Source organism: Gymnoscopelus microlampas, assembly GCF_963454915.1.
Source record: "Gymnoscopelus microlampas genome assembly, chromosome: 13".
NCBI classification, from domain to species: Eukaryota; Metazoa; Chordata; class Actinopteri; order Myctophiformes; family Myctophidae; genus Gymnoscopelus; species Gymnoscopelus microlampas.
In genome coordinates this window covers 24,842,674-24,869,982 of record NC_139950.1, presented here as the reverse complement: position 1 = coordinate 24,869,982, position 27,309 = coordinate 24,842,674, and the positions used below count along the sequence as shown (strand labels likewise).

Here is a 27,309-nt window from a genome sequence, read left to right as displayed (position 1 = left end):
TTTCACTGTTTTCGCTCATTTTATTGGAGGCGGAAGGTAAGACACACACCATTTAGTTTTCTCACAGACCTGGCCACCGTTCAGTATCTACAAAGTACTTCCTGTTCTTCTCGAAAGCCAAGAGCTACATCCATTGTACATGGTAGAAACGAGTTATTAAAAAAAAAAAACAGAACAAAAAACAAAACAAAAACAAATAAAAATGTACAACATACACTTGATATATATAATATAATTTTTGCTCTTTTTTACAGAGGTAAAAATACTTAGCGTAAAAAAAGAGAGTCTAATTCAATATAGGGAGTCATTTCTTAATTTCAATTTAAATACACGAGGAGAGAAGATAGAGAGAAAGGATCCATTTAGGCACTTGTAAATGGCTCTGACGAGTGGAGAAAACAGACAGACATACACTGGGCAGGACGGAGATAGAACATAGATTGAAAGCTCTCTCACACACACAGACACACTTCCTAAAACCCTATTGATTGGGGTCCCTCCTAGAAGAGTCCCATTTTTCCATGATGCATCATACCTTCAACACAGAACTGATTGGCTAGGTGTTGGCGATGGCCCATATATTCCATGCCGAGCCATTTCCTTTTGTTTTGAATTTATGCCACCGATACATTACAGTGGAAAATATACAGGGCGCACATGCACACACACAGACGCAGAGCAACCTGCAAACTGATACATGGAACAGAATACATCGGGACAAACGAACCAGAGAGAGGAAAAGGGCATCCTCAAGCACACTAATTTCCACTACAGACAGTTACATTTCCTTAGAACAAAATTCAGGGTTGTTTCTTTTAGGGCAGTCTTTCCCCTGCATTTCAGGTGGTTTGTGGTGTTACGAACTCCCTAGGTCTCATGAACAGGAGGAGAATACAGATTCCCTGACATTTTTTTTTCCAAATTTGTTTGCACTCCCGATTCTATCCCCAGAACATTTAAACCAACCTTGCAAAAAGAGAAAGCACCTAAGTGGACGTTTGTGTAGTGTTGTGCTTTCAATGTGGAGAAGATGCAGTTGGGTAGCTGTAGTGTCACTCAAAGGGCAGGTGACACAGGACTGTATGGAGGAGCATGAATGGCGTGTATTAAGAACGATTGTATAACGCTATACACTCAGTAGAAACCGGCCAAGTTCCTTTTTTTCATATAAAAATAAGTTTTTTTTTTACCAAGCTTAATGAATACATGTTGGATTGGGCCGATTCCTCGGATCCGTAACGTGTACCCTCAATTTATGACAGCTAACAGAACTGCAGAGACTGGGGAAAAGGTTCTACGTTTAACCATTCCTACCTACACTGTTTTAAGGCATTGCGGGAACCATTTCAGCAGTACGTTTTTGTTTGATTCCCGTCTATGCTCAGCCCTTGCAGGACACATTATACACATGACGAGGACCTACCAGCCAAGGTTTTGTGAAGGATTGTAAAAATCAGAGCTTAAAATCACAACGGTTCAAGTACAGACTCGAACGTTGAGCGGGTGGGGCGGAGGGGGGGGCATTCGAAAACTGTATGGGGTTCCTGACTTGCGTATAGGCACCGTTTGAAATAACAAAACGAGAGGGAGGAGTTGAGGGTGGGGTAATGGGAGGGACGGATGCTTCTCTTGGGGTATTGTAGTGTTTTACCCAGAGGCAAGGGTTTCTTCTGCTGAGCAGTCAATCAATCACTGGCAACGGCTGGTGAGCACCCTTTGGCTGGTGGATGATTCAGTGAAAAAATAAATAGCAACAAAAAACATACTTATCTTTGGGATATTGAGCAGAATAAGAGGAGTACCACGCTGCCTTCGGTGAAATATTTAGATGGTGTTCTTAATGGTGAAGGGGCTATGTAGGCTCTGTACAGTAGCTTCAGCATTAAGCGGTGGCGTTTGACGCAGAAGGCCACATCTGGACATGCACAGACATTATGTAGGAAGGAACACACGCACACACACGTAAATATACACATGTAGATGCATTGCACGCACACGTGCGCACATACATACACAAACATGGCGGTGTAGTGTCTTCACTCCTCTTCAAGGTGGAGTTGAGCTGAGCTGGCCCTGGTTATTGGAACAGAACATAAAAAATATATATAACGGCCACACATACACCAAAGGGGAGGGTGGGAGTACAACAGAAATTAAATTCAAGTTCTTCGACGTCGAGTCAGTGTAAAAAGTATAAAGTACCTGCATAAGTGATACATTAGTCAGCTATAAAAAAACAACAAAAAAAAACAAACAAACAAAGGCCCCCTGAAAAAAAGAGACTTCTCTCAACGGGAACAGAGTGAGGAAACAGCCATGTAGAGAGGTGAGAGAACTATCTGCCATAGGGGGGAGCTTATCTTCTTTTCGGGCTGTTTAACAGAAGAAAAAAAAATGTTTAAAAAAATTTAAAATATGCACCAATGTTTTTTTTTGGCTTATTTTCATTGTCTGTCTGGAAATTTGCGGAGAAAAACATCTCTAAAAACCAAGGCAGAAGAGCTAGAGCTCGTCTCTCTCCGGTTGTAGTCCCTTCCCTTCCCTTTCCTCCTCCGTGCTTGTGTTGGGTTGGTTTCTTAGCGCGTTTACTTTCAAACACATTCTCCACAAGGTCCCCTGCACCCCAGAAGTGTGTCTGTGTGGAGGCAGGCTGATCTCGGGTGCCTCAGCTCACAGCCTTGTGCCGGCCTCCGCAGCAACCGCACGCTAGCCCGGCCCGGTGGCACGTGTGGAGCGGAGGGTACAGGCAAAGGCAGGGCGCTACGATGGATAACCCCAGCAGAGCCAGCCAGCGCGTGCCCAGCCGCCCCCCACCAGTCCCCTCGCCACCTCCGTCGCAAGAGCAGGGGTCCGAGTAGTCCCCCTCGGGGTCGGACATGCAGTGGTACAGCATGGTGTCCGCCAGCCACATGCAGCTGACCCGTCGGACGCACGCCCTTACAGGGTCCGGGGCATCCTGACACTGGCCTCGCCGGTTTTGGCCCAGGTAGAAGGCCTCGCCGCAGTGTTCGCAGTGGGCACGCTCCGTGCCCTCCAGCCGCGCCTTCCGGCCTTTGCCCCCATTGCCAGAGGAGGGAGAAGAGCCTGGGAGGAACGGGCGCGGCTGGGCAGAGACCACCGCAGAGGAGGAAGAGGTGAAGCCGCCGTGGCGGTACGAGCCGCCATGGCCCTTATTGGCCAAGGGTCCTAGGGCGGGGTCTGAGCCAGAGGGCGACAGGGAGACAGGCGCCAAAGGGTAGGTGTAGTCGTGCTTCTGGGCCTCCGTCTTGGCGAAGTGGACGTAGGACTCATAGGAGTCGTCAGCATGGATGAACTTGTCGCGTACGGTGGCGTGCCGGTAGTCCTCGTAGCCTGTGAGCCACGAGCGCTCCGACTGACGACCCATACGGAGGCGCTCGGGGCCGCGCTCCCAGCTCCGCTCACGAGGGTTGATGCGAACGATCTCCTCATCCTCTTGGAAAGTGACGTGGCGAGGCAGCCGGGATAGGGACTGCAGGGGAGGAGAGTGTCATCGTTTTTAAATCTAGCCATATCACTACTATTACATCACTGATATAGTTTTGCATTACACAACCAAACTGTATGCCTCACGTTTTGAAAGGTCAACAGCTAGAGACATCCTCTACATTATTTTGGCAACTTTGTAAAAGTCAGCTGTTGCAAGATCACACGTTTGTTTTGTCCTCCAGTATGATTAAAACATTAAAATAATTTCTATTGCATCACCCAATATAAACAAGACAGGGTCTAATAACGGCGTGGCTCCCTATGTGGATGTGGCCAGTCTATGACATGGTACTGATGTCATAGTACTGAAGTCATAGATCATGACTGACATCAGTCACCTCCACATTTGGGTAAGGTTTCAGCCTAATCCAAATGCCTTTGACTTACATTGAAAGTTACATTGGCCTACTGGCAGCATGCACAAGAAATGTGGCGCATATCGGTCTAGCGATTTGCGAGCTTAGTCCCGTACATCTTCTACACATTTCTCTACATGTTTCTCTGGTGTGATGTAGGCGGTCCATAATGGCTCTTTTTGCCTCACCTGGTCCAGGAAATAGTGGTCTGATAGGCGGTAGGGGTCATGGAGGTCATGACAATGTCCCAGCAAACAGTTGTGTCTCTGGGGGAGGGGGGAGGATTCCAGTGGCAGCTGCAGAGAGCTCTCCAGCTTCTGGGAGGAATTGGATGAGCTGTCCGTGGCGTTCTGGGGGAACAAACAAACACAGGAAGACGGGCTGAAAACGGCATTCTGATTGGAAGATACAAAAACAAATAGTTTGTGTCAGTCGTAGCCCACGGTCGAGCAAAAAGGACTAAAAAACAGGAAGTCTCGGGCGCAGCTCTGATTGGGGAAAAACAGGAAGTGTGAGCTTTGGTTGGCAAGATGTCTTATCCATGAGCTCCTTGCCTCACGCACAGTTCAATAGGACAGTGGTTCTCAAACTGTTTCATGTCAAGGTCCCCCAAATTAATGTATTTTTCTGTGGACTCACATCTGAAAATATTTTGTGCCAGGGACCGCAATACAAGATTTGTATTGTTAAAATTTGTCAAAAATATTTTAAAAAGGCATCACATCGTGACTAGTTGTGAGCTTGTGGATCGGCTTGAAGGAGGTCCTTAGTTGGTACTTTGTGCAACTGTAGCTATATTTTCAAATAGCCAATGTATATAGGGTTAAAGTGGTTAAACTGATATTGACACTATATTATCTAATTTTGCTGGAGACCCCGTGGAACCCCCTCATGGCCCTTGGAGGTCCCCGGGCCCCACTATGAGATCCACTGGATTTGCCTTATTCCAAGGGTTAAGTTGTCTCTTGTCTTGAACCGTTTAACCACTTAAACCCAACATCCCTACAAGTATAGATCCCCACCCAGGGGCCTATACTTGGTCCCCTCCTTTTTTCCCTACACCATATCGCTGAAAATAGCCAATTTACAAGCTCACAGCAGGTTGCAACGCGTTGTGAGCTTGTAGATCTGCCATTTTCGGCAAATGTTCAGAATCCGGGTTCAAAGTGGTTAAGAGCTTTACAGTTCACTCCCATATAAAGAAAAGTGAAGCAGCTAACATTAGGACCACCAGCTAATTCCCATGATATACAGACTAGGTGAATCCAGGTGAAAGCTACTGATGTTGGGTTCACAGGTGCTATCAATAAGGGTTTATTGATCTCATCTGTGATATGTGCTTCAGCGATGAAGGACATATGCAGACGGAAGGAGAAGAGACGAGGTCAGAAAGAACAGCTAACGTTTTTCCAGCATGGAGACAGACATGGGTTTTGTAAAACAGGAGGAGGTCCTAGTTGGTACTTTGTGCAACTGTAGCGTTTTTTACTCTTGACAACTGGACTGTTGAGCCTAATTTATGCTCTGAAAATAGCAGACCTACAAGCTCACAACGCGTCGCGGCGACCAAGTATGAATCAGGCTTTATTCAACATACTCATGTTCTCCCTGCAATGTTTCACCCACCATCTTCCTCCGTTTAAGCTATATACCATTTAGCTTCCCTCCCTCTTTCCATCAGCTGCCCCCTTCCCTGCTCCCTCTCTCCACATTCCACCTCTCCTCCGTTTTCCATCGGCTTCTTTCACTTCTTTCGCTCCAGGTCTTCTGTCTCTCTCTCTCTCTCTCTGAGTGTGTGCGTCGGTGTCTCCGGCTGAGTGTATGTATGTGTGTGTGCACAGTATCCTGTCCCTTTTCCGCTGAGGGCCGTCAGGGCCTGGGTCCAAGGCAAACCTTGGCCAGACACTAAACACATGGGCCGCTGCCGTGTAGCACTTAGACAGACGGACAGACAGAACGATTTTAGGCACACGGATATTTCAGACAGGCAGACAGCGGGACAGGCTTTGGAGGGAGGAGGGGGGGCTTGCAGAGTACCAGTTGACAGGCTGGAAGTGACTCTTCCTGTCTTGTCACTCCACACTACCCTTGGAACATGTTTGTGTGGGTTTGTGTGTGCAATTGTCACATAAGAGATATGCATAGGGATTATACTGTGCATACAAGTCCCCCTTAAAGGAGTACTCCACATTTTTCCTCCTTGCCTTTCATGGATAGAAGTAATGATCAACACATAGTGCTAAGACGCTTTTATCGCAGAGACAGCAAAAAAAACACCAAAGATTGTCATTGTGAGCGTACTAACCTAGTCACCCTTATCAGCCATTCTCCTCTCTGCCACAAGGACAGGGGCAATGGGCTTTAGAACTGCTCTAGAACCAAGCCTTCGCAATGAATTCTGGGCATTGTAGGATCAGAAAGCAAAGCGGCATGTTCGGGGGGACAGAAAAATTGGGTTTTCGCAGCCGCTATTGCATATAATTAAAATGTCTTCACATTAATTCCTCCACACACCAGAAAGTGGGTTCCTTTCACTCATCACAGGTCTTCCAAGAATGGCACACATAAATTAACACTGTCATTCATGTGGGAGTTTAGAGAAAGCATCACAAATGTCTGGTCCATGCTATTCAGCTTTTTCTTTTTTTTACCTGCCAGGGTAGCAGATGGGTAGCGCCGACCATACCAGTACTGTTCAGTACTGTTGGGAGAGATGTCTAGTATAGTGTCCTACAGTATGTTCACTTTAAAACTCTCATGACTGTGCTAACCTTCTAGCAGTCACACTGTCTTATTGGGCATGGGCAGACCCTGTCCATCAGGAACTTGGGACTTGGTAAAAAAAGACTAAACAGAAAGAGTGTGTGTGTATACAAACATCATATCGTCTCTGTCGGGTGGAAACCTCATATGTCCAAAAAACAAAACATACTTTTCAGGATTCAAATAAAAAAATAGCAGATCTACAAGCACAGAACGCATTGCTCCGCGCCGCGTTTCAAGCTTGTAGATCTGATTTATGCTGTGTGATGCTGTAGTATGATCAAGTAGGGCGCTAATTAACAAAAGAAAACAGTTAAAATATGGAGATAAAGAGGTTTTTGCCCGACAGAGACGATATACGTGTGTGTGTGTGTGTGTGTGTGTGTGTGTGTGTGTGTGTGTGTGTGTGTGTGTGTGTGTGTGTGTGTGTGTGTGTGTGTGTATATATATATATATATATATATATATATACACAACACATATACATGTACACGCACACACACACAGAGTATAATTTCTCAAATAGGACTCCAACCCAGGTCTGGCATACGGCATGTGTGTCTGCTGAAGCTATCCCCATTATATCCCTGCTCTGTGTCCAGGGCTGCGCTCCCCACATGGATACTGCCATGTGGAGAATTTCCACCAGCTTTCTTACAAAGCCCTCAGAGCGGCCATCCAAAAATAACATAACATGCTACCTCCACTCCACGCCCCGCCCCTCTGGAGAGGATGTTACCAGAGGGGGGTGGAGCCAACCCAGTTTAGGCCCACCCACTTTTCTTCTCTGGCATCCACCAGTGACTGCAGCTAATTCAAAACACAGACGGGACCCTTTTTGTTTTACTGCAAGCTGCAAAATTCACCAGTGACAGAGAGGAGAGAGAGAAGACAGCGAGAGGGGGGGGGGGGGGGGGGGGGGGGGGGGGGGGGACAGAGAAGACAGGAAGTTAGATGAAAGAGACCGACCAGCAGGACATTTAGTGACATTTACATTGTTGGACATCTTCTCTTTATATTGGGTGATAAGTACAACTATAAATACTCGTAACTTTACAGACTCCAGTTAATATGTCCCAGTCAATACTTAGAAGTCATCTTTCAGCAGCCCCCCCCCCCCCCCCCCCCTCTTGCTCTCTCATTGAGGGAGGGATGGACAAGAGGAATGGCTGGGTTAAGTTTAGGTCTAGCCAACGAGGAATAATTTGGGAACTATGTCCATCCCAGCTCCGCTAACCCCCCAGCCCCAGGGGTCGTAAATCTACTGCAGCATTTCCCCTGTCCACAATGACCCCCCCCCCCCCCATTCACATACACACCGCCGCCGCCACTGCTAACTTTAGGAAAGGTCACCAACATATACAGAGATGGCAGTGGGGGTTGGGGCGCTACAATGCCCCCCGTCCGTCCACCCCCTTGGACGCTGGTATCCACAGTCCAACACACTTAACTACTTCTAAATATTCCAGCACACTGGCTGCACCCATAGCTTTGGGAAACAATTTACATAGCAGTAGATTGTTGGTCACAGAAGTATGCAAAAGTGTTGTATCATTTTTGTCAACCATGTGAAAAAATGTTGGTACACTTTACTCCTAAATCATCTTGTCATCTGGTCTTGCACTAAATGAAACGGATCCATTATCAAATTGTGCAGACACAGACAGAGCTTCTCTTAACCACTTAAGCCTTATATACTTCCTTTGTACGTCAAATAGCGAAAATAGCCAATGTACGAGCCCACAATGCGTCATGACACCTTGTGAACTTGTAGATTTGATATTTTAGCTATTTTTGTGAAGGGAAAAAGACTAGACCCCTCGATTTACTCATGTATTTCATTAGCTTTTGTGAGCAATTTTGCTAAAGAAATAGAAAATATGTGAATTGTTTTGAAATGTGAAAATGTTATTGCTCCGCATTTCAACTTCTCTGGCAAAGCTGACAGCATTAAACCTAGTTTATACCTCATCGTACGACAGGGTCGCGGCGTGGTTTTTGGTTTGTTTTTTCAGTTGAAAACCGGTTGTTTTCGACGAGTGAGGCGGTCATACAACAAAGCATGAATCAAGCTTTACCCGCCGCCACTGCCCTCAGCACTGCTGTATTAATCAAAGAGCAGCTCCCGTTGTCAGGAAACATTCAAATACATTATTGACCCTGTAGCTCACATTGCTTCCTGTTACTGGGAACGCTGCCAGGAACAAAAAAAAACAAGTGATATTACTGAAAACATCGCCCCGTCTAAACTCCTGGAATAAAAGAATGCCATGGTGGGTACACAGTATAATCCTCAGTGTTATTTAACTCTGTGTGTGTACAAATATAACCAAATGTACCTGTACGGTACAGGTCCATTTGGTTACAAATGTACAGCTTTTTTCACACAACAAACAAAACTACCTGTCCCTTTTGAGGAGATTCAGTCACACTTTTATAGTGCAGTATGAGCTACACCTACTACAACTCCAGCCTCACTCTTTCCCCTTGTGCTTTATGTGTATGTGTGTGTGTGTGTGTGTGTGTGTGTGTGTGTGTGTGTGTGTGTGTGTGTGTGTGTGTGTGTGTGTGTGTGTGTGTGTGTGTGTGTGTGTGTGTGTGTGTGTGTGTGTGTGTGTGTGTGTGTTTCTCCACACTGGAGACTGTAATCTCTGAGCAGCTATTAGCTGGGACCCTCACAGACGGTCTGAGGCAAAAAGATGAGCCACGAGGCACTTCCTCTCGTAAATCAAGCGGTGAGCTGGGAAACAGCTGCCAGACCTTAGCTCGGGCTCCCGCTCACTCCACTGGGGAGATTGGGAGGAGGGGGGGGGGGGGGGGGACTGCTGGTGATGGGATGGGAGTGGGAGAGAGAGAGAGAAAGAGAAGAGAGAGCAAGAGTGGAGCAGGGCTAGTTGCTGAGGGAAGAGGGTGGGGGGAGGAGTGGGGGAATACAGGAAGTGACCCTGTGACCCTGCCTGCTGCCCCTGGTGTCAGGTTACACAGTGGTGGGGAAGGGGGGAGGGGGGGGGGGGCTTGACATCAACTAAAAAAGGAGCGAGGCCTTGACGGACTCACATGAATGTCTACACTCACAGAATGCACGCACACAAATACAAACACATTACGCAAAGCAGATTATCTGCGACATGCAGTGGAGCCTCTGTGCTTCTGTGCTGGACTCTACTTCGCGACGAATGAGATGCGTTTTCAATGCACGTGTTTTCATCTTAACGGATGCAATGCGTTTTTTTTTTTTTGTTGATGCATGAGTTTTCATCTAGTCGTTCTAGTAGCAGTGGGAAGCCATGAGTAAGATAAGGCTGCTTGGGACAGGGTTTTCCCCCACTCCACCCACAATCCCAAAGCCTCTACCCCTGGGAAACAGGACCTTGAGAAGTTTCCCATGAGGGGAGATGGGAGTTCCATAGTGGAGCAATGAGTTGATATGGCGGTCCAATGGAAGCGTGCACACACAGTAAAGACCTAAAGTGTGCATTTATCCTTTTGTAACTCTAAGGGAACATAATCAAATGGCCAGGAACGGTCCATTTGCTTACATTTCTACACTCTCAGAGTTAAATTAACACCTTTATGGTGCAAGAACCACGTTTTAACTTTGTTATGACTATGTTTGCGATCCTGATTCTTGCGTGCCTGGCCCCTTTGCATTCATATAGTTGGATTATTTATTATATATGTTTAACACTGGTCCTGAGTCAGACTCAGGATATCACGATTACACCGTAAGACACTGAGTGTTAATTTAACACAGCGAGTGTACAAATATAACCAAATGGACCCATAACTCTCAGAGTTAAATGAACACTGAGGATATTACTATGTACATGCATAGTGCACTAACTGACTGGGCTCCTCTTCATTTACAAAATTGTACACAAGTTCATTCTGGGCACTGACCAGAATAGCCAGCAGTCCTATACTGGTGCCCGTTTAGCCATCAGTTCTATACTGGTGCCCGTTTTTTACAAAAAATAAAAATTGATATGAAAACGTTCGAGCACGACCGATATAGAAAACTTCAGAAAACTGTTAGGACATTTATACAATGGGCCTCAGGTCTTAATGGGTAAACTACTGCCTGGCTCAGCGGCACCGGACAGAGCATGCTTACCGTGAACACGTCGTCGTCGCCCAGCTCTGCCTCATTCTGGAGTGTTGTGGAGGACGTTGTGGAACCTACGGCGAGAAGAGTTTAACATGAACATACAGTGTAAGTGATGCTTTGTTTAACCTCTTAAACCCTATACTTGGTTGACCGGAGTCCACTAGTGACTTTTCCGTTTTTGCTCTGTGTTCATTTCTCTGCTGAAAATAGCCGAGCCGAGAAGATAGTGAGACGCCTTGAGAGCTTGTAGATCTGCAATTTTCTCCTTAAGTTTTCCCAAGAATACAGATGCTGGGGTTTAAGTGGTTATGCTAAAACTAAACCTTTTTGCTCATGTACACACAGTATAATCCTCCGTGTTAACTTATCAAGTTGTAACTCTTAGGAGTGTACACTCTCAAGAGTTGACACTGTGGATGTTTACTGCATAGCACAGAATGCGTCTCAAAGTGCTCTCGACTTGGACATTGATTCTAATAAATCTTTGACGTTCAAAGTATTCCAGGAAGCACTAGTTATTTTGTGATGATGTGCCATCTGTAATTTACTTAAAAAATGTTTTATAACTGTTTATGGCTCTGGTACCAACCATTGCTTGAGTATTTGTTCTGTAAGAGGGGTCTCCTCATCTCTCCAGCTCAAACTTTCAGGTTGGGACATCCAATTTCATCCAATCAGGAGAGAGAACTCAGGCAGGATATAGTTTTTCTGCAAGCAAAAGTAAAAACAATTTCATACCTTCTGCCAGGTCCTCGATGGCTTTCCTCACGCCCCGGTCGAACGCCCTGGCGTCAGCAGGACTCTGGAAGGACAGACCACACCTCCTGTCCTCCACCTTCCAGTGGTGAAAGGTGGGCGTGGCCGTGGTGTACACCAGGTCCTTCCTCAGCGGGCACTCCAGGATCACCTGTCAATCACGATTCGGACGGGCCAATCAGAGCGCAGACCAAGCGAGCATTGTGCACTGAACCTTCAAGTAAGCAAACTTTCTGTGGGTAAACTAAAATGCTGCTATGACAGGAAATACCTCTAGTGAATTAATAATAAACAATTTGACAGTTGTCAAACAAGCCTAGCAAGTGAACCACGGGTTCACAAGGCAAACCTGGGTGATTCTTGCCAAATTACTGAGGTATAGCTAAAGATGTCAGACTGTGAAGAGGAAACTGCCTCCTGACCAGTGCCAGCTGAGATAGACACCGGTTTTGCACACATGTTACTAACAAACAGGTATTGAACATTCAAGTGCGTTCAGAGAAATGGAGAAATTGTAATCAACGCAGTGAGTATACAAACCAAATAGACTTACTGAGGAATGTACTGTGTAGGTAGGCTCTGGGGAAGGCCCCTTGAAATGAAAATTGTTTGTATGTGCATGCATCTTTGTCAAACAAAAACGTAATGCGTGATTACATCAGCAAGTCCCATGAATAATCATGAATCACTATTTCATTCATCTGCGTGATTCCATGTTCCTCCATACACAACTGATTATCATTATGGAGACACTACAGGGCTGCTGCTTCTCTGTTCTGAATATAACTCCAAGCTGGACTTTAATGTGCATCTGTTGTTTACTCCAAAGAAATAATTGTAAGTGCAACGCATAACAGCAATTATTCACAGTACCTGTTTGTCCCGCAACCGTTCACCATGGATTAGGAAGTGGCTAGAGTGCGTACTGGAGCCCGGCATAGGGGCCAGGTTCGGGGCCAGCTCCGGGGGCAGGAGCCGACACACACCCACCCTGCTCAGAGCCCCTCCATCCTGGGCCAACCAGCCACCACTAGAGTCGTCCCGCGTCATCACCACCGCTTTCACACGCACGATGTAGCTATCACTGGATAGAGGGAGAGGAAGAGAAGAGACAAGTAGATTGAGAGGCAAAGGAAGAGTAGAGAGGGAGACAGAGAGACAGTGACAGTTTAGGTGTGAACCCAGGACAAGCGTTGTAATTATTCAGCATTCACACAAGTTGTGCCACGTATCGATAATGTGACAAAATTTGGTGCAAGTTTAAACTCAATTGAAAACAAAAATCTAAAACAAATGACAGAATATAAAGAACTAAGGAAAAATACAAACCTAATAACCATGTTACACACAAGAATAGTTTTTATTTTTAGAACTGATAAATAGCAATGATAGGGTTATTAGTTAACTAAAATGAAATAATCAATAAAAAAAACAATAACTGAAACTGTATTCTGTCTAACTAAAATCACAGAGACACAATTTAGCTGATCTACAAGCTCACAATGTGCCGCCAAGCGATGCATTGTGAGCTTGCAGATCTGCAATTTGCTCCATTTTTCTGAGCTTTTCGAATAAAAAAGTAAGCATTTTCACAAAATAAATTCTAAACTAGCAAACCTTTTGAAAATTAATTAAAACTAACTGAAAATGAAAACCATGGTAACGTTGATGATGACCAAACAGGTAGAGGCATTTTTTGACTCAGATCGCTATTTCAGACAATTTGATTAAGTAAAACGTCATAACATTTAAGCTACAGTATAATATGATCATCAAAATCCCAGACAATATATACTGTATATAAAGTCTCATATCACAATATAAATTATATCAATCTGTTGAAGCACTCTGCTAAAAGCATTTAAATGTTGTACAGTAATCTGATGATGAGGGGATAGGAAAATACCAGGTAGTCTGTTCTTTTAATCTCTCAAAACAGTTGAGTATGACATGCAATAACTCAGTCTTGTGATCTTCTTAGGCTTGGTTCGTGACTTATAAGTGTGGGCATGCTCTACAAACCCGGTCGTCCATAATTCCCAGAAACTGGGTCTACTTGTTTTCTACAAATCCCCATTGCTTGGGTGGCAGCATGGCAATGCTGGGATATCTAGCTATCCAAACCACCACAAAGGTGAAAAAGAAACGTCATGTTATTACATTTCCCATTTCATTATTTTGTCAATCCCTGATGGAGACAGTTTCATGCAACTTTGATACCATTCACTTTGTTAGAATTTTTGGATGGTGTACCCTGGGCATGACCCCCGGTGCACCTGGTCGCCCTCAGTTACGTCATGTCAATGAACCATGACTTAGGGTTACCTGAACAATCTCTTTCAAGTGAGAAACGGCATACTCTGAATCTTTAAACATGCTTATTATGAGTACAGATGTTCTGATACCCGATCCAGCATTTTTGGCTGTATCACAAGCCTTTCTAATACAACTCTAACGGAACAACTCTGAGTATGAAGATGAAAGCTTGCTAATGAGTAGCTGTATTAGTTGGACTCACACAGTGACAGAATGTTTGAGGGCGTCTAAAGTCACGCCTTTACTGGGGCCAGACTCTGTAGGGTGGGAGGTGTTGTACCAGGACATGTGTTAAATGCATTCACTGATGTGCACACATGCGCACACAGAAATACTGAGAATAACCTAACTCAGGGGGTCGCAAACCTTAAATGTTAAAAGAGACATTTTGGACCCAAACAGTGGAGTGGAGCCGCAAACATATTTGAGCCTAATAATGAAGGCAACACGGGCTATTAAGTGTATATTAGCCTATCAAAATGACTAAATACATGTAAACGAACATTCATTAAATATGATTACTTTCTTTTTTTGCATTTGGAATCCATAGTGTAGCAGGGAATCACACACCGGTTTGTTTACACAAGCCACCTGGCTGGCACGTCGCCAAAAAATGGCTATGACGCAAATTTTATTTGACAGAAATGTTGAAAGTTTTTATTTATTTATTCTACAAATGTTTACAATATTGGCGAACATAAAAATGGATGTGTCATTTTTGGCCTATTACAGCAACGATAAATAAAAATGTAAATGTGAAAAAATATATTTTTGTAAAGCTACAGGGAGCCACTAGAGAGGGGCTAAAAGAGCTGCATGTGGCTCCAGAGCCGTGGGTTGCCGGCCCCCGACCTAACTGATAATATTCTGGGAGGAAACCATCACTCTCTCTCAGACCAATGAGCTTCCAACTATGAGAAAACTACAACTTCTCCATATCAGTTATATATATACAGTAGGTGACAAATTACACCCTAACAGCAAGCCCACAGTAGCCCTGTTGAGGTCATGTAAAGTGATGCAGTCAATTCACAGGTACCATGAGCAGACACACACTATATTTAAGTAACATTACACAACAGGGAGTGCTTTACACTGAGTAGATATAATGGCTGTGATTCGGTCCATTCAGCATGACCTTGAGTGTGATACTACTTTCGTACACAATGGTGGCACCATAAACTAAATTATTTATCAAGTCATGGGAGACAGCAGTTTATGATTTTGTCAATGGTTCTGTCATTGATTTGGTTACGCCAACAAATATAACCTTGGTCTTTCAGGACTCCATCGACAAAAATACAAATATTAGTCAGCCCAGACAGTGGGTGGGTATATAACAGGCTAGCTAGTAGCTAGGGGACTGATATGTTGGAATGCCTCTTGTACAATCAAATTCCTTGACCGGAAATAACTGTTGTATACAAAACCAATGTCGCCTCTATAGTTTAGACTATTTGATTAACGTCAAGCCACTTTTTTAACAATACAATAACAAAGAATTCCAACAAAAGGGCAATTGGATGTCGTACAGTAAAATACAAAGCCTTCAAGGATGGCAGCCACCACCCTTGGCTGCAACACAATGACACGACAGTGATCTACATGAATGACCTGTGACACAAACAGGATACACCACTGTTTGCATATTCCAGTGATGCCTGGCCTGTGTTTGTGTGGGTGGGTGAGAGAAAATAAAGAGCAGTAAAGGCAGAGAAGAACGAAAGAGGGGAAGAGAGAGAGCAACAGAGGGAAAGATAACAAGGGAGATGGAGAGAGGCAGCAGGAAAGACGACAACAGCGTGAGAATGATAAAGAGAGTTGGAGTGAATGAAGGCGTTGTTACATAATTAGCTTTAGCTCAGACAGCCTCAGCGATTTGATGCTCTCCACACACACACACACACACACACACACACACACACACACACACACACACACACACACACACACACACACACACACACACACACACACACACACACACACACACACACACACAGAGGTGGCAAGACTGGTTCACCAGCACCCACCCACACATTCACAAAACTGAATGACTGAGTGACATACAGGGTGAAAGAAAGAACAGTCAAAACAGAGCAGCAAACCCATCTAAAGAATCCATACAGATACATTAATGCACTTGAATCCATTAAATTAAATTTGACTTAAAAAAGGTCCGTCGCATTAGAAGTTCATCACATAAGACATTTATGAAATGCACGCACACACTTAATGCTTTTTTGAACTAAATTAAATTAGAATTTACATTCAAGTACCCATAAAATGGGTCTGACAGAAGTTAACTGAAGGAGCCTCCATCACACATACAGCACACAAAGTACTTGTTTTAATCCATAAATTAAAGTTGCATACAATACACTAGTACACAAGTGGCTTGAAAATGACTTAAGGACACACACGCACACAAACAAACAAACAAACACAACCAGCTCTCTAACAGAAATAACGCTAGATTCTGAGCTAAATAAGACCATGTGGTTTGAGATACATGATCCCGGCTATCAACTCCCTGAGATGAACTTGTCACATTCTGTGCCGTCTCGTGACCCATGTTTAAAACACAGTCTGTAGACGCAGCCCTGCAATCTGTGGTTGGAACACACACAGCCAGCCAGCCACAACCAGCGGCACTGTGCTACTTCTATACGCTAGGGCACCGTTTACCAAAAAGTGGTCCGGGACCCATGTTTGGGTCACAGACCAATTTCTATGGGTCGTGAGTAAATATCCCCTTTCTTTCGTTTCCTACATTTAAAAAAAAGAAAAAAGCATATATATATATATTATTTCAAAATATAAAAAAAAAAACAGTTAAACAAAATAAATCACAACTTTATCAATTAAAAACAACATTTTTCAAAAGTATTTCATAATTTAAATCTAATAATTTCCATAAAATAAAAGGTTTAAGAAGTCGTGAAAATAGCAGATCTGCCATTTTCACTAGTTTGGGTCCCAGGCAAATTCCAGGTTCAATTTCTCTTTTAGGTCTTGAGCTAAAAAGTTTGTGAACGTCTGCGCTAGGAAATCACACACACACACACACACACACACACACACACACACACACACACACACGAGGTCGAGGAGTGCTGAATGAATACCTAATTCTGTTCATGTGCACATCTAATTCTGGGAACACATTCATGTACACAAACAGACATACAAGCACTAATTCTGTTTATGCACGGCGCAAACACTCATGCGCGCGCGCGTGCACACACACACATAAAATAAAACTTACGAAACCTTATAATTATCCATAAATAGTAACACATTAAGAATGAATATCTAGCAAGTAGACCTAACCCAGTCTGACCTGTCTGTAATCTACACCGTAAAACCCCCAGTATTAATTTATCATTTATAACTCTGAGGGTGTTACAAATGGCAACCAAATTGAAACTTACAGGTTACATTTGCACACTCCCGAGTTAAATTAATAGGTTTTTACTGTGTAGTGTACATTACAACACCGCAATGGGTCTGTTATCAGGCTAGGAATCCAGCGCATCATGTGTAACAGATAAAAAGGGCCAGTGAGGGCAGCCCAGCCATGTGTGATAAGAGCAGCCTCACTTCCTCTGATAAGGAGTGAATAGACCACACCCCAGGCCTGCTTGACAAACTCTGCTCCACACCCCTGCACAGGACATGAATCGCTTTCTGGGAAAGTATACTTAAGTGACTTTATCAGGAATAAATACATGAATGTATGAATAAACAGATACAAAGTACAAAGTTGGCCAGCTAGAAGTCCTGGTGGTTACATCAATAGGGCAAATACTGTCCATTTTCAGAATTGCAGTATGTAATACGTATACTGTCAATCATGGTAGCCTACAAAAGGACCTTACATGCTGTACAGTAAAATCCTCAACTAAGTTAACTCAGAGCAGAGGATGTACAAATGTAACCAAATAGGCCCATAAGAGCCCCTTTGGTTACACTGTACTGTACACTCTCAGAGTTACAAATAGATAAAATGAACACTGAGGATTATTGTGTGTCCACAGGGACAGTGTAAGACACACTTTAAAGAATGGACCACATAGTAGCACTCTACAAAGTACATGCCTGAATTTTAAAGGAGAGAGAGATGGAAAGATATACAGACAGAGTGTGAGAAGCAGATCATTAGTCAGCGGGGTGAGGGGAATTTATTCAGGACTATTGACACTTGAGGCCCCCCGAGGGAAAGTCTGATCGGCAATCCGTCAATCAGCTGTAGTTATTGGCAACGCTCACATGTCTAGGCTGCACACTGTGTGTGTCCCACAAAGGTCATAAACTTGCAGAATAGAGCTATAGCTAACATCCCATAGCTAACTGACCAATCACACTGTGAGTTTGGCTCACCCATCCCCCAATGAGAAACCTACAGTTCAGTTGGCCAGGCCTAACCTACAGAATTTTATATCAAAGAATCAGTGCCCAAGAAGACTAATAACAAAGTGGCCTCTCTTTGCAATCTTGATAGCAAATTACTAGGTCAAGTAAGTTTATGAATAAAGACACACAAATTGCAATGTGGTGTTCAGTGGCAAAACCCTAACTATACAGGGAAACTCTGAATGGCATCGTCCTGGCATTGACAAGCTGGTGGTGGACAGGTGTGGTGAGGTCTCCTTTGGACAAATAGGAATAGCTATCTTTATATATACACTTCACCTACAAGTACAAAGCTGCTTCACAAGAACAATGTTAGGGTAACTAAAGACCCTTTCTCACTTGTAGTGAGTAATGTGGGAATCTTCACCCGCAGCTGAACTGGGAATGAAGTGGTCGTGGGAATTAAAATATGACGGTGCTTTTGGAGCTACGTTGGAAGTGACGCTTTAAATCCCACGACCTGTGAGCACAGCATTCAATTTTGGCGCAGACGATTTGGAAAACCGAGCAAGCAATACAGCAAACAGCATTTTACAAAACTGTCTGGGTATTGGACCGTCCAACTCTGAAATAAGGAATCTTTTGTCTATTCTAGCCATGTTGCTACATTACAATCATTTACGTACATTATACGTAATATCCTGTATTGCCTGCAATAAGACATCTATAGCACAATCATTAATGTACTGTATCCATAACAGTCATCTAATGTGGGAACAGACACGATATGGAATTCCATAAAGGAGGGCAATGTGTGAATGACTATCCACTCTATTCCACTGCCTTCGCCAGATATTTTTTATCTAGCAATATCATGGATTCCATGTGGGAAAGGGGCTCAAGAACTTCACTGACATAATGTCAGTTTTTACATGGACAGATTATCAACACACAGATTATCTACCATTATTCAACTTTCACACTTCCATGACTTTTGCATTTCCTGATTGCGATGTCATACATGTAGTGGCATCAGCTGTGATTTGATTGGTCTACTTTTGAGCAGACAACCCCTGTTCTAGACATTTTGGCCTTTGGCCTATAACAATAACTGGCATGCTCAAATCCCAATCACTGAATGGTATAGGTAGTGGCTAATTAATTCATATTAATATCAGAACATGAAAATACATAATACATAAATAAGATTCTAGCAATTCTACAAGCTCATTTGAGCACAAACATAATAGCTTAGTTACTAAAGTGGTCTTAGCTCAGTAGATTGAACATCATTGGAGAATTATGCTGTATGCCATAGCAGGTAAATGTAGCTAGTAGCCTAGTATGTCTAGCTTCTGTATTGTTTTTCAAAGTTTCAGTAGACAACATTCACATAAAACTAGTCTAACAATTATATTTATCAATGAGATTCACAAATGCAGTAGTCCATGTCGATATATTGTCCAGGTTGCTCTGTTCCTTCCTTCCAGTCTGCTGCTGTCTAACAAGGCTAATCATAAGTCTTTTTCCATAACCTCCCATCTGGGGACTGGGAGATGTAACTGTATTCCAGGAGGAAGCCAGCTTTCCCAAGGTGACTTTGCGGGCCCCTCCATCGCTGTGGAAATATGACCCGTACTGAAACTAAGCTGATTGGTTATAAACCTCTTATAGGTGATGGAAAAGCTGTCAAAGTCCCGTCTGTAATGCACCATATCCTCTTAGTCCGACACATTAGACGTATTACATCAAATCTAAGTTATGCCTCGTTTTCCAACTGACATCAGGGTTTGGTGTAAAACAGTTGATCAAGCCACCATTTATATTAGGATGTTAATGGTTGCTCTCGTTATTGGTTGCATAGCCTATGTTTGTCCAGCTCCAAGGCAGAAAGATGTTTTGCCTTACTGTAGTTCATGCTCAGCGTACACTAATTTATATTAAAGAACATGGAAAACTTGCGCCCTTCTTTGTCCTTTGGTATCGGTTGGCTGCAGGTGCGGTGGTCTCAAAAATATAGAGAGGAAAACTGGCAAAACGAGACTCGCTCACTGCAAAAAAACATTTAAGGAAAACTCCTTAGAGACTTTAAAAAAATATATTTTCTTTATTTTAAATGCTCATAGTGCTCTGTGCTCAAAGAGAATTTAAAAAGCAAACGTTTTGGTCCTGGGACCTTCGTCAGTGCTAAGTCGTAAGTATTCCCATGTGCCTTAATGTTGGCTTTTTTTTCATTCCTTTGATGGGGTTTTATAAAATCCTACCTGCTTAAACATATGGCCTAATCCGTTTGCATCTTCTTTTAAATACACAATTAGCACTTGTATGTTTCGTTCATATAACCGTGACCATGAAATGGCAGAAGTGAAGTTAGAGGAAGTTCAGTAATACCACAAGACTAACCACCATCACCAGTAGAACTATAAAACTCACTTTACTCACTAAAACTCTTAAAAATAACAATATAGATAGTTAGCTTTAGCCTTCACTACATCCCTGGCCTTAGACTTGAAGCTGTTATACAATGTCAACACATTAAAACGAGTAACATGGGCTGCAACTTATATGCTTCTAAGAGAAGAAGAAACTATACACATGCCATTTTACCATACTGCATTGATCCCTGTAGGAACTTCTCTTTTAGATGGCCGTGCACATGATCAACCACAGAATAGCACCTCTTGGAGCCGTTTCAGTAGTAGCAGATACAGGTCTTGAACGTGGCTCTTCCAGTTGCAGAGCATTCTCTCTTACATGCTGTAGCTAGAGTCTGCCCCATGATGCCACCCATTATAAGCACACACAAACATCCACTGCTTATGGGTCAAAGCATTGCAAATGCTGCACTCATAATTCTTCTCAGCGGTTGTTAACCAGAGCCAGGCGAAGGTTACCACATCAGGATGATTCCAATAATGTCAGGTAAGCCGCCAATCACAGTAAAGCAAACTAACTGGCTTAACATGTTCCTTTGGTGGTCCAGACATAATCATGATACAATACTCACTGTATTCATCTGTGTGGCCAAGCCCAGCTATTCTGTACTTATAATTGGAGAAACCAAATGATACATGTGAAACATGCCGATGATGCCGTTTGGAGCAGGTCTGGGTGAGACTACTGCTCAATGTGACATGTTAGTTTGAACAACAACAACCGATTCCACTACATTCATTCCCCAACAACTAACTCGATCCCACAACACTACATGCGTAACCTTATCTCTTATCCTAACCCTAACCACAATCCTAAACTTAAGATAACCACAATCCTAAACTTAAGATTTAATCCTAAAGTAGACCCCTGGAAAGTGAGGATAATGTGCTTGTCCTCACTTTCCAGGATTTTCCTCGTGAGGCCTGATAGAATAAAAACAAAAAGGGGAACACACACATACCATATCGAAGTGAATGAAAACGCAACAAAGCTATTATAATCTTGGTCATCAAAGTCAGCTGATACGCAGACTAGCGTCGTAGAAAACAGGCCAACAATCCGGCACCATTGTTTGGTCTCCAGATATAGCTGGCCGGACCCAGACCATTATGTAAAAGCTACAGATAGTGTTCAGGCAGCAATGATCTGCTCTGTAAAGACACAGGAAACTCTGTGAGCAACGATCTGTTCCACATGATGGTGGTGAATGGGAATAAGAGAGAAATGATGATAGAGAAACACAGAGATTGACAGAAATACAGACAAATATAGATAAAAAATAGAGTGAAAAACAAGACAGACACTGTTGCACAGAGAGTTGTGGGTGGGGGTTTAGTGTGTGTGTATCATATATAAAAAACAAAGTGTATTTTTGCACAGTGTGTTGTCCCAAACCAAAGTGTCATCTGTGTCTGGTTTGTTGCTGCACACCATTGCATTATAATGCACTATATGCCAATAACACAAAACGTGTTTCATGGACACGAATTGCGATTGACATAATGTTGCTGCATCATGTAGGGCATAATACTACGTTTCTATTAACCTTTGGCATAATGTCTCATGTGGCGTGGAATGTGCTCCAGAATCTGTGGTACCCTTGGTAAAGATTAGCAAAAAAAAGGATGTATGGACAAAACACATTTTATGTACAAAACAATCTATGAAAACTATATTATTTTATTGTAATACAACTGCTTAGAGAGAGACAGAGAAAGGGTGTCAAATGTAATTATTACATAAGTATTCCTTTGAATAGAGTTACAAGAAAATAAATGTGCAGTTCAGTTTGGCCATGGGTTCTATTTCACCATCAGATTTAACCATTGGCATCGAGAGGCTGAAAATGCTACTTTTTGCCCCATGGCTGTGCCATGGAAAGATTGAATATCGTACATGTTCTTTCTGATATGGCTGTTATTCAGTTTTGGTTCAAACTGGTGCTTAAAGGTAGGGTGATATTGTTTGCAAACAAAAATATTTATGTTAAAAAGTTAAAGCACTCAATCTGATAGTAATCATTGCTATAGAATGTATGTTCAATAACAGGGGTCTCCCTGTCTCTCCAGTGCTTTAATAAACAGAAAATACATTTTCAGGTAGGTGACAAAATTCCAGCCAATCAGGAGATAGTACCCATTTATCAGCTTCATTTTTATAGTGATCCAGTTCCAATTTTGCTCATTTCTTTGTGTCATCACATCCAATTTCACTTGTTTAATCTGTATCCTGACTGAGTTCTCTATCCTGATTGGATAAAATTGGTATCCCGACCTGAAAATGCCTTTTCTGTTTAATAAAGAGCTGGAGAGACATGGAGACTCCTGTTGCTGAACAAACACTCTATAGCAATGAGTACTATCAGAATATAGAGCTATTAACACTTATTTTAGCCAAAGAAAATCACTTATCCTAGCTTGAAACAATATCATTTAACTATAAAAAAAAGTGCAAAAACTTTGTGTTCTTCACTACAACAACATTGACATCAACAAGACACAACTGATGTTGAAATAGAACCCATGCCCAAACTGAAATGATTGATTGATTGTTTTGCATCTACGGGTCCTTGATCACCTTTAAAGATAGTTCGCATCATGGAACACCTGTGTGCATCTGCATCATGGAACACCCGTTCTTACAAGGACGTCACCTCAGGCTTTGATGAATCACAACAATCCATAAAATACATCCAAATCAACAAAATGGGTACTACTACCACAAAATCAATGTTCTCAACTGGCTTCAGCTAGCTGAAGACAATGTTGATAAATGTGAACACTATTCAAAAGGAATAATTAGGTGTTAATCATTCGACACCTCTAGTTTTCAGAAAATAAACTACTTGTTGAAAGTTCTCTGAGCAGTGGTATGAGAACAAAATGATATGATTTTCACATTTTGTAGCATATATAGCTCATTGCCTGTGTTTATTTTATACAGCACCAGTTTGCTCTTCTTTACCAAGGGTGCCACCATATCTGGAGGGCACTGTACATTCTGGCTATCAAATGCTGCTCGCCTAGAGGCTCCTGAAAGAACAGAATAGACCTGGCGAGGAAATGAATAACTCCTCGTTGCTGTGTGTGCCAGTTTGAATGCTTTTTTTGTTGAGCATCGGATTATGTTTCGTTGCCTCAGTGACCTTAGCTGAATGTCACTGGGTATCTCCTGGCCGATAGAAACGGTGCACATGCTGACCCTGCAGCACCACAGGAGATCAATACATCCCCCCCAGCTTGTGGCTTTGGTGTGCGTGTCCCTATAATCACATTTAGCAGCGATGGTAAACTGACACATCACGCCTGCTCGGCTTCATCGAACAGGTGAGCTATTCACTATGTAGTAAACCTCCACATAGGCTACCTACCTGACACAAGCAGTGACAGGCTATTCAGACTTCTAAACATAAAATAGAAAAGATTATTATTATTAATCACTTTAACCCCAGGAAAATAGCAGATCAACAAGTTCACAATGCAACGCATAGTGAGCTTGTCAATCAGCTATTTTCAGCGAAAGCTTTCCCCACAATAACAGAAAAGACACTAGTATCATTGAGCCCTGTGGGACTCTGGTTACCCATATGGGGTTTACGTGGTTAATCCTTGGAGATTTTATTTATTTATATATAGATTATTTATGTGTATATATATATATATATATATATATATATATATATATATATATATATATATATATATATATATAATATCTTATATACATTAAAATATATATATAAAAACACGCATTTATATCACAAATTCGAGGGCCCTGTACAGAAGGGTCTCTAGAATCTAGATCCATTACGGGCTGTAGAGCTGATGAGCTGCTCATTGACACTTTCCTTCCGGTAATGAGCCAATATGTGCCCTCGTGTCAAGGTAGCGCTGGTCCGGCGGGCATGAATGGGACGAGCTGAAGGTTACAGCTTTTATGAATGAGCACAGCGTCACGCGACCGCAGCGCAAACATCCCCTCCCCTCCCCTCCCCGTGGCCTTCGCCCTTCCGCTCCACGGCAGGCTGGGATCCTGCAAGGCAGGGTTGCCAGGTCTGCTTATTATAAGCGACTTTGAGCTTGATTTTCTGTAAAGTTGCTTGTAAATATTGGTGCTCGTGTTTTTTGGGGGGGGGGGGCTTGTTTCTACAGTGTAGTTGCTTATTTGGGCTTGCTTCCTAATGTTGTTTAAACCAGTGTTTCTCAAACATTTTCAAGTCAAGGGCCCCCAAATTAATATGTATTTGTCTGCAGATACCCCCCCCCCCCACACACATCTACAAATATTTTCTGCCAGGGAGTCGGACCCCATACAAGATTAGCGTGTGTGTGAAAATAGCAGATCTACGAAGGGCTAGCTTCTTTTGGGCTTGTTTTCATAGACCTTTCATAGCTTGTTTCTATCTCAAAACCTGGCAACACTGCAAGGCAGGCATACTTCAACCTACCTACCTACCCGTATCGAGCAGCACAGAGAGCCGAGGCCTGGTGGCCTGGAGTCCGGGACACACAAACATGCACACCGGCCGGCGCTGTCTTATTGTGTATATCGCTTCACGTTTCTACCGAATCTAGCTTCGAGATGGTACAGAATGTAACCAGTGGGGTCGATTACATCTGTACCCGATCAGATCTACAAATTGGTTACATTGGGCATGTTTACGGTGTAATAATAATAATAATAATAATAATAGAACAACGTTTGGAACGAGCGGTTCCTCAATATAGTCTGTTGTCTCACCTCACAGCATTAAATGCATTACGACGTTATTATAACAGTGTGTAGCAGAAACACAGAAATAAACACAAATAAATAATAATATAATATGATCAATAATAAGAAATAAACAGTGCCAAAAGTAGACATGATACACGCTTCTTGAGGTTGTTAACCCAAAAGGGGAGAAGGGTTGTTTTCTTTTAATTGTTTAATTTTTTGCATGCCCAAGTCGTCGTTTACAACGTGTATATATATGTTTTTTTTATGAATGGGAGCGCGGTGGAGGTTATGCAAATGAGAGCGATTCAGAAAGAGATGGCGGATGGATGGGGGGGCATATCGGATCTCTCATATCCTGTGAGACTTCCCCTTCGCTTTGGAAGCACAAACATACAGATGGTGGCCTAATAATAAAGCGAACATGGTCTTTATGTAAACGCAGTTTATTTCCATGTATTTATTTTAACGGAGGGAAAAAAACACGTCTTCCACGAAGCTCGAACAAGGACCGCCAGTTGTGACAACAAAACATCTATAAGTTTTAAGTTTGAAACTTGGGAACAGTGTTGTTTAACAAGGCCTCTGGTTCTCCTCGCTTCAAATCCTTTTAGAAAAATGTTTCCGATCCACCCACGCTTCAGCCCCCCTTCCCTCCCTCCCCCTCCTCTTCGCTTCTCAAGAATAGTCTCTCCAACAAGGTGGGGGCCCTAAAATCCCTTCTCTCTCTCTCTCTCCACACTGTCAATGCATTGCTTCAGTTCGTAGCATCAAACACCCCCGATCATCGAATCCACCAAACAAAAACCCCATGCATCATCATGTGTAAGAAAGAAGAATAACACGCATTTGATTGCGGTGCGTTATGAACATTTAACCTCTGCAACATTACATTTCCAGCCAAGTCTAAGACTAATTATTATTCCCAACTTCCAGCAGCAGCAACATAGGTACGAGTGGAGGGGAGGGGGGTAGGAGGGGGGGACACGTCTTGGGAGTCTTTTTTGGTTTACTTACTCGTTTGGGTGTGTTTCTTCTATCATTTTCTTGTTTCACGTCCTCGAGTAATAATATGCCACGGCGGTTGCATACTTTCTGCTCGTCATTGTTTCACCTACGGCTCCTATGTCTCACATTCCGCCTCATAATATCCTCTGGTCTTTGTGCGATGAGAGAGAGAGCAGCAGCTCTTTAGCCTGCTTCGACTGTCTCTCTCTCTCTTTCTCTCTCTCTCTCTCTCTCTCTCTCTCTCTCTCTCTCTCTCGCTCTCCCTCTCTCTCCTTTTCTTCCCGAGACTGAGCCGCCGCCACAACCAACCAGTTGCTTCGTTCTTCTCCTCGATCACGAAGAATACGCTCCCGGTTTGAGTATTTCCATAGCTTTGTGAATCACATAATAAAACCAGTACCGATATCCTCCTCGTTAAAACCAGTACCGATATCCCCCTCGTCTTTTTTTTTTATGTCCCCGGGCGCATGTTTTTCAGCTCGAGCAGGATTCCGTTGTGCTTTAATGCGCGGTGCTGTTACCGAGGGAGGGTGGCCCCGCTGAGCCCCATCTCTCTACTACTCCATGTTGGATGGTGGAGTCCAAATCCCATGGCCCGGAGGCACGTTACGCAGCGTTGCCATATCGGCTTATTATAAGCGACGTTTTTGGGCTTCTTTTTCTGTGAAGTTGCTTGTAAATATTGTCGGTTGCGGTTTTTGGGCTTGTTTCTAAAATGTAATTAGTAATTGCTTATTTGGGCTTTGCTTCCAAAAGTTTTTAATTACTATTTTTACCAGTGGTTCTCAAATATTGTCATGTCATGGTTTGGACCCCCAAAGTCCCTTATTAACCCCCATCTGAAAATGTTTTGTGTCCGGACCGTACCATATCTGTGTTATTTAGAATGTTTCCAAATATTCCACATTTTATTTAAAGGTTTAAAAAACAAAGCTGATCTACAAGCTCAAATAGCCGTTGTACAAAGTACTGCTTTGCTTCTTTTGG

General features: G+C 43.0%; 1 protein-coding gene across 1 annotated transcript; it reads right to left on the bottom strand.

Moving 5' to 3' along the window:
• spred2b (sprouty related EVH1 domain containing 2b) lies at window positions 1-26,880 on the bottom strand. Its single transcript, XM_084076505.1, has 6 exons — window positions 26,332-26,880; window positions 12,364-12,574; window positions 11,473-11,641; window positions 10,741-10,805; window positions 4,052-4,213; window positions 1-3,490 (listed from the first exon to the last, which is right to left on the bottom strand). The coding sequence occupies exons 1-6, from the start codon at window positions 26,355-26,357 to the stop codon at window positions 2,666-2,668; spliced, it is 1,458 nt and encodes a 485-aa protein (XP_083932631.1). The 5' UTR covers window positions 26,358-26,880; the 3' UTR covers window positions 1-2,665.
• Window positions 26,881-27,309: the final 429 nt, after the last annotated feature.

What these genes read in the sequence shown, in the direction of transcription:
- spred2b (XM_084076505.1), bottom strand. Translation starts at nt 26,357, where the DNA reads ATGATAGAAGAAACACACCCAAACGA. An exon ending in CATCGAGGACCTGGCAGAAG is followed by an intron (nt 10,806 to 11,472) that starts GTATGAAATTGT and finishes TTCTCGCCGTAG; the next exon opens with GTTCCACAACGTCCTCCACA. An exon ending in GCGACGACGACGTGTTCACG is followed by an intron (nt 4,214 to 10,740) that starts GTAAGCATGCTC and finishes TTGTTCCCCCAG; the next exon opens with AACGCCACGGACAGCTCATC.